The sequence below is a fragment of the Pseudorasbora parva genome, chromosome 14 (assembly GCF_024679245.1).
Source record: "Pseudorasbora parva isolate DD20220531a chromosome 14, ASM2467924v1, whole genome shotgun sequence".
NCBI classification, from domain to species: Eukaryota; Metazoa; Chordata; class Actinopteri; order Cypriniformes; family Gobionidae; genus Pseudorasbora; species Pseudorasbora parva.
Genome location: NC_090185.1, coordinates 11,116,409 through 11,123,312, shown reverse-complemented (window position 1 = coordinate 11,123,312; position 6,904 = coordinate 11,116,409). Strand labels below are relative to the sequence as shown.

General features: G+C 36.0%; 1 protein-coding gene across 1 annotated transcript in view; it reads left to right on the top strand.

Moving 5' to 3' along the window:
• Window positions 1-2,142: 2,142 nt before the first annotated feature.
• LOC137039719 (carcinoembryonic antigen-related cell adhesion molecule 1-like) overlaps window positions 2,143-6,904 on the top strand; it is a 90,549-nt gene continuing 85,787 nt past the window's right edge. Inside the window, exons 1-2 of the mRNA XM_067414994.1 lie at window positions 2,143-2,241; window positions 6,161-6,487. Of these exons, the coding sequence (XP_067271095.1) occupies window positions 2,196-2,241; window positions 6,161-6,487 (373 nt within the window). The 5' untranslated portion in view covers window positions 2,143-2,195. The remainder of the gene's footprint in view (window positions 2,242-6,160; window positions 6,488-6,904) is intronic.

The window sequence follows — 6,904 nt, the reverse complement described above, 5'->3', positions numbered from 1 at the left end:
CGAGTTATCAAAAAATTCACCCCATTTACAGTTGTCATGAAGGGCAAATTGTTAAATGAAGGCATGAAGGGCTATATTGTTAAAATGTACAAAAAAAAAATCTAAGATGACAACCTGGCTAAAACACATGTTGGGGGGTTAAATATTAATACTGGATAGGTTGTATGCTTGTACCAAAAAGTGTCTGGCAAAGTTTTAATATCAGTTTTGGCCTCTACTAACTAGTTTCTAACCCCTAACCCCAAAGAAGTGAGAGAGCAGTTTTTAGGATGGAATTAATAACTACAGTTATATGTCAATTAAATATAATTTGTTTTACACCATTGTACATTAATGAAGTCAAATAGCACCATATATCACTATCTACACTTCTACATTTCCGCTTAGACATTAAAGTATTAAAACTTGTGCAACATTGCACTGTCTCTTCGTACAAGCTTTAAACTTGGCTTGACTCACTCCCATAGACAGGGGTACTGATTGATAGAGGTTTTGGGATACTATGTTATGTTTCCAAGCTGATATTCACTTTGAAAACTGGTTCTCTTTAGGCGGAGATTGTTTTTTTCATGTTCTAGTTCTGTTTTCTCTTATACTGTACAATAAATGTTAATCTTTTCACTTCAGCAGACATCCCATGAGTGTTAGCTTTCATTTGATACCATTTTTATGTATATGGTCCTTGTGGTTGTGAAGATATTCAACATTTATCATTGGTATGTCGAGCTGAGCAGGAAACCAAAAAAATTTCCTTAAATTGCTTGTACAAGTCACAAAAAAAATTCAGCTTGACAACCCCCCTAATATCTTACCTATGGATGTCTTCTAACAAAAAAAATAGGGTGACAGCTTGTACCAAAACATGCCTGCAAAAGTCTTAACGGAAGCCCTTTTCAGAATTGGCCCCCTGACTGATAAGTCAGTGGGCTGACTCTCTGATCAGTGCCCTGACTACTGAACTAGGGAGCTGATTGAGACGCGCCCAGTGTTTGCCAGTCGTTGTCTTTAGCTACAGTTGTCACCCCACCTCCTTCTATACATAAAGTGTTGATATTTGCATGCTAAATTGTATTAGCTCTAATTCCCAAACAAAAAATAATAACCAGTAAGGATTTACAGAATTGAATTAACGTGTTGCATGTTGATTTGTATGTCTCATATCTGGAGCAACATGATGTGCCATATTCACCAGAAGAATATCACTGTCGCTGATCTCCTGCTATAACACAACACTGCCACCTTGTGGGTTATTTACCTTATTGTCATTAGTAAACCGAACAGAACAGAAGTCAGTTCTAGACTTACTAATCAAGGTCATTATTAATACAGGTAAACTTTTAGTAAATTGCAATCATTTTAAAATCATCCTTTACCTCTGTCTGCCTTGATTTGAATTGACAATGTTGTTCCCTCGTGTGTGTGTCTGTGTGTGTGTGTTCCAAATATCCTGTAAGACAGACTCAAAGTCAGCAATATAGTCAAAAGCACAGATCTAATCTTAATGATCTCTAATATCATCACTTACCTGTTGGCCGTATCTGCAAATAAACTTACCTGTTTGAGTTTAGCTTCAGCTCTGGTCAGCATTTAAGTCTGAGTGTGACACTTTGATAAGGTTTAAGTTGAAAAAAAAAAGGTTTAAGTTGCCCATATACACATATTATGAAAATGAATTATATCGACCTATAAGCTACACCACACGCACAAACTGAATGAATGCACTGAAATTACTGAACCATATTTAAGCCTAGAAGTCGGTGAGTACATTAACAACATTTTGTAGTCTAACCTGTGATATATAGTGTGAAACTATGTGAGTGTGTGCGTAAAATCATATAAAACGTGTAGCGGTTCACCCGCTTCATCCACTGAATACTGTTCTCACAACACGTGTCGCATCCACTGATCAGCGGTCAGTCACAGACCGTAAAACGCACGTTATGTTGTTTCGCCTTCTAGTCGATTTGAAAGATGCGGCCAATTGATTGGTGGAATGAGCTGTCAATCAGAGTCAAACTGCCAGTAGGAATGAATTGTTGGGGGTGGACCCGGATTGGCCAATCAGAGTGTGTGCCGCGTCTTTTCTACTATTACTATTACTTTCACTTCCTTCACCTCTAGAAAGAATGAAATGCGGTCCACGCAACGCGGAGGAGGAACAAGAATACTTTTTTTTCTGCATTTTTGTTTTTAAAATGAAGCTTCTCTTTATTTTAATCTCATTGTTTTTACGTGTGAATGGTAAGACACTTTTATGTTACAGTCTCTCTATTTGTTAAGGATATCCCAGCAAACACATTGTGTTCTTCCTCCATGCAAATAAGAAGTTTGTGCTGCGGATTCCGAAAATGCTTTGCGTTTACCTCTGTGAATACATGTTTTTTTCACGTTATAAATATGTTTTGTCACAGCGTTGCAGAAACGTATTTATAACGTCTATATCACCTTACCACCTCCTAGCTCCTTCCAACAAACGTTACTTAAACTGGTTCTTCACTTTACACATGCTATCACCAAACTGTTGATTTTTTTACTGTTATCTTTGAAAAATGTATTTAATATAAAAACAATATTATAACTACAGAAAGAAAAATAGACGAAGTGTTCTTTTTAGATCTCTTTATAATTTGTCATATAGTCACAGGTTATATTTCTGTAAGTGAATATTCAGCTTATACTAACACTTTCTACTTTTCACCTGTAGGCCTTACCTCTGGCTGTTGCCGATTATATTAAACAACATTAACATATGTAGAACTAATAATTTATACTACACACAAATGGTCCCTCATTGTATTTATTCATACAATATAAAAAGCAATATGATAGAGGCAGTTCACACAAAAAGATAATTCTGTCATTTATTCATCCTTGCAGTGTTCCAATCTAAACCTGTATGACTTTCTTTCCTCTGTTAAACACAAAGGGAGGTGTTAATGTTAACCTTAAGTCAGGAAATATTAAGCATAATGTTCCTAATACACCATTAACTTTTTTTGAACAAAAGAAAGTGAATGATGAATAAGAAACATTAACTTGAATGTCTAACGTAGTCATACAAGTTTGGAACAACAACAACAAAAAAAGCTTTTTCGCTGTTCGTAGAGATAATGTAAATTGAAATTTCAGAACTTCAAAGAACCTTGATATTTTTTTCAGAGACTACAATTAGAGCTCTCATTAATAATGATAAAAAAAATCTAAACCGATAAATACAAATGCAGCAATAAAAAAAATTGCCCATGCAAATCATGCAATGCATTGTAAAATTTAAATATAAGAACATTTACAGAATTGTTTTTATAGAAAAAAATCAAGAAATATATGTAAAGTTTATAATGGCTATTGTTAAATAAATAATATTTTAAAATATACAGTCATGTGTTTTAGCTGTCGGTTTCATGTGGGGGTAATATTGTAGCTTTATTCCAAACAAATATATTGTTATCCACAAATAATTGTAAAGCGATTCACAAAAAAATAAATAATTTCACAAATCAATAGAATGAGATCCACAAATATATGCAGGAGTTTCATTAAAATTATTTAGATTCACAAATAAATACAATGACATTAGTGAATAACAAAAAAATCCACACATATATTTTGATGTCACAAACACACAACTCTGCTTCGCATAAGTTGCATTCATTTGTGAAACGCTTCCTTTGCATTTGTGGATCTCTTCTTGTGCATTTGTGAATCGCAGAACAGCACGTGGATTTTGAAACATTTCTAGCATCTATTCTAGACTCAAAAAAATCCACAAATACATAGACTCCACCCACCGTCTACTTAAGCCAATCAGATAATGGCCATATCAAGGGGGTAATCTAGCGCTCGGAAAGCGTTCCACCCCTAGGGGCGTCCATTGCTAACCAAGCCATCACCTGCTGTTAGCGTCCCATTGACTCCCATTCATTTTTGAGTCACTTTGACAGTGAATAACTTTACATCTGAGACGTTTAAAGACTCCATTTGTCCATTGTTTATTTCTAAAGAAACACGACAATGCATAAAAGGCTCCGTTACCTTGTATCTTACACTATCGCCCCGCAGAAGCTGTTTTTGTAAAAATAGGCTAACGATTGCGTCATAACCAACGCGACCCCGTCGCACAGTTGAGAAATTACCGTATAGACCTGAGGAGACGCTCGCAGGCAATCTTTTACTGTCTATGAGACAGTCGGGGGGACGTGGAGACATGTCCTGGAGACTAGTCTGATAAAGTCAAGGGGGAAGAATGGGGAGAAGCCCATAGTGAGCCAAAAACAACAGGAGAAAATATTTAAACAACGTGATTCAGCTTTCACTTTCCACAACTACTAGAAGACCTACAGCTGTCAGACAGGAGGCTCACGTCACATCTACGTCGTCAAGCTCAGTCTGAGCCTGCGCAGTTCGCTCAGCCATCAGGAAGTGAGTGCCCCTAGGTTGACTTCATTCTTTCGCCGTTGACGTCAATGGGAACGCTCCGTCCATTTCTTTTACTGTCTATGGTGCTGACCAATCGTAGCACGTTCTCGCTCCAACCAATCACGTTTTGGCCAGTGTTGCTGAAAAACAGATGCATGGTGATATAGGTGGTCAATAAAGTTGCTTGTTTACTATAAAAGATAAAACATGTTTGAAATAGCTCATATGAGTGATGTCACCGATTAACCGTACAGTCCAAACTTTTTGGTTAAATAATAAAAGTAAAGTTCCTTCCATTCATCCATTGACAAATTGCCAGCAAAACATTTACAAAATACATAATAAGTGATTAAAAGCCCAAACTTTCATGAATAAGAGCTCAAGGCTATAGTTAGCCCAAGTACGTTACCTCTTATAGTTAGCCTAACGGTTTAGATGCTAACGGATATTTTCCAAAAACACGTACCATTTCTTTAAAGTAAATATTTAACAGAAGAGTGTAATAAAGTGTCAGGAACATTTGTGTGTATTATATGTGTAATTTTAGGGACAGTTTACCTGAAATTAGTGACAACCACAGTGACAGACAGAGTTTTGCTGCTTGTTGTCGGACAACTAGCCGCCACCCCGTTTCTATGGTAACTCCTTCCGCTCCAGTTTGAAAGCAACTGAACTGTTTAACGCGCACGCACATTAAACACGTCATGTGTCAATTGCGCAGCGTTTACATAAATACATACATCTAGAATTAAAATATTAATGTTACATTCTGATCAAGTATAATGTCCCGAAAGTTGATAACGTAGGCTACAGTATAAGTGGATAGTGCAGCCGATGCCTACATTAAACTGTAAATGGACTGAGAATAAAAGCTTGTATAATATAATATAATATAATATAATATAATATAATATAATATAATATAATATAATATAATATAATATAATATAATGGCTAATATAGCTAGGCTATCAGTTAAATGAACAGAGACCACTGAAAGTAGCCTATATTCACATTAATATTGAATGCTCTCATACATCAGTCTCGTCTGTTACTCAGTCACTGAATCACTTCAGTTTTTAAATGTTACTGTTATTTTGCTGATATTTTACACAAACAGAACAACTCGTTGGAGGTTTAATTGGCATATGGTACTGTCATTTTATCCAACGTGCAGATTACGTTATTTTAACACCTGAATAAAACGTCTACCAAAGGTTGTAGTTTGGCCTAGTTTCTTTTTAGTAGTAGACAAACGTGACATTTACGTTTTTTTGACTACTTAAAGAAAATGTACCAGGTTGGTATTTTGCATTAAAATTTAATAATAATAATAAAAATATATAGGCCGAGCTTTGTTTAATATCAAAAGCAGGTTTGGCAATTGGGCGTGAGATTAAGTTGGGCAGCGTGAGAGCGTGACACAGAGCCTGAAAGCGTCTCACACCAAATGCGTGAAAGTTGGCAACCCTGCCCGGTCTATAAAACAAATATGCATCGGGAAAGGGATCAAAATGTGAATCATAATGTGTGGGGTGTTAGTTAAGTTGATCCATGAGACTTGTGTGTGTTTGTCTAATGAGTGTGTGTAAATGATCTTCTGCTGTTTGTTTGCGTGCGTTACATTATGAATCCTGACAGATTTCTCAACCTACAATCCTTAGGATCTGTATAAAAAACATTTGCACTGCACTTTCCTGTTGTATAAATTTGGCTTATAGCTATCTGTTGATTTCTTCTCCAGGTGTGTCTGGAGCAGATGAAGTGTCAGTGTCAGTGATGGAGGGAGATTCAGTCTCTCTAAACACTGATTCTAAAACAAGCCAACAAGTAGATATTAAATGGTATTACAATAACATCCGCATCGCTCAAATCATTGGAGATCTCAATAAGACCTGCACAGATGTTCAGTGTAATGAAGAAACTGAGAGATTCAGAGACAGACTGAAGCTGGATAATCAGACTGGATCTCTGACCATCACAAACATCAGGACTGAACACTCTGGAGATTATAAACTACAGATCCTCAGCAACAGCATCAGAGAAAAGATCTTTAATATTACTGTCCATGGTGAGTCAGTTAAAAGCAGGATATTTATGTTATAATCACATTATTATTGTGTTAGTTTTTTTTTAGTAACGCTTTAGATTACGGCCCGGAAAGTACTGCATAATTAAAGTGAATTTACAGCATAACTTTCGGTAATTATAGTGTAACTATAAAGTAAGTATATGGGAACAATATGTAATATTGGGGGAATAAAGGGGTAACTATCAGGAAAATTTACAAATTATTTATACTGTAAGATTTTTTAATTAAGGGGTAATTATCCATGTGAATTAAATTGGCTCTTGTTCTCCTCTTGTTTCATGTAGTTACAGGGTAAGTATGGATGTGCGGGCTGTGAATTAAAGTGGCTCTTGTTCTCCTCTTGTTTCGTGTAGTTACAGGGTAAGTATGAATGTGCGGGCTGTGAATTAAAGTGGC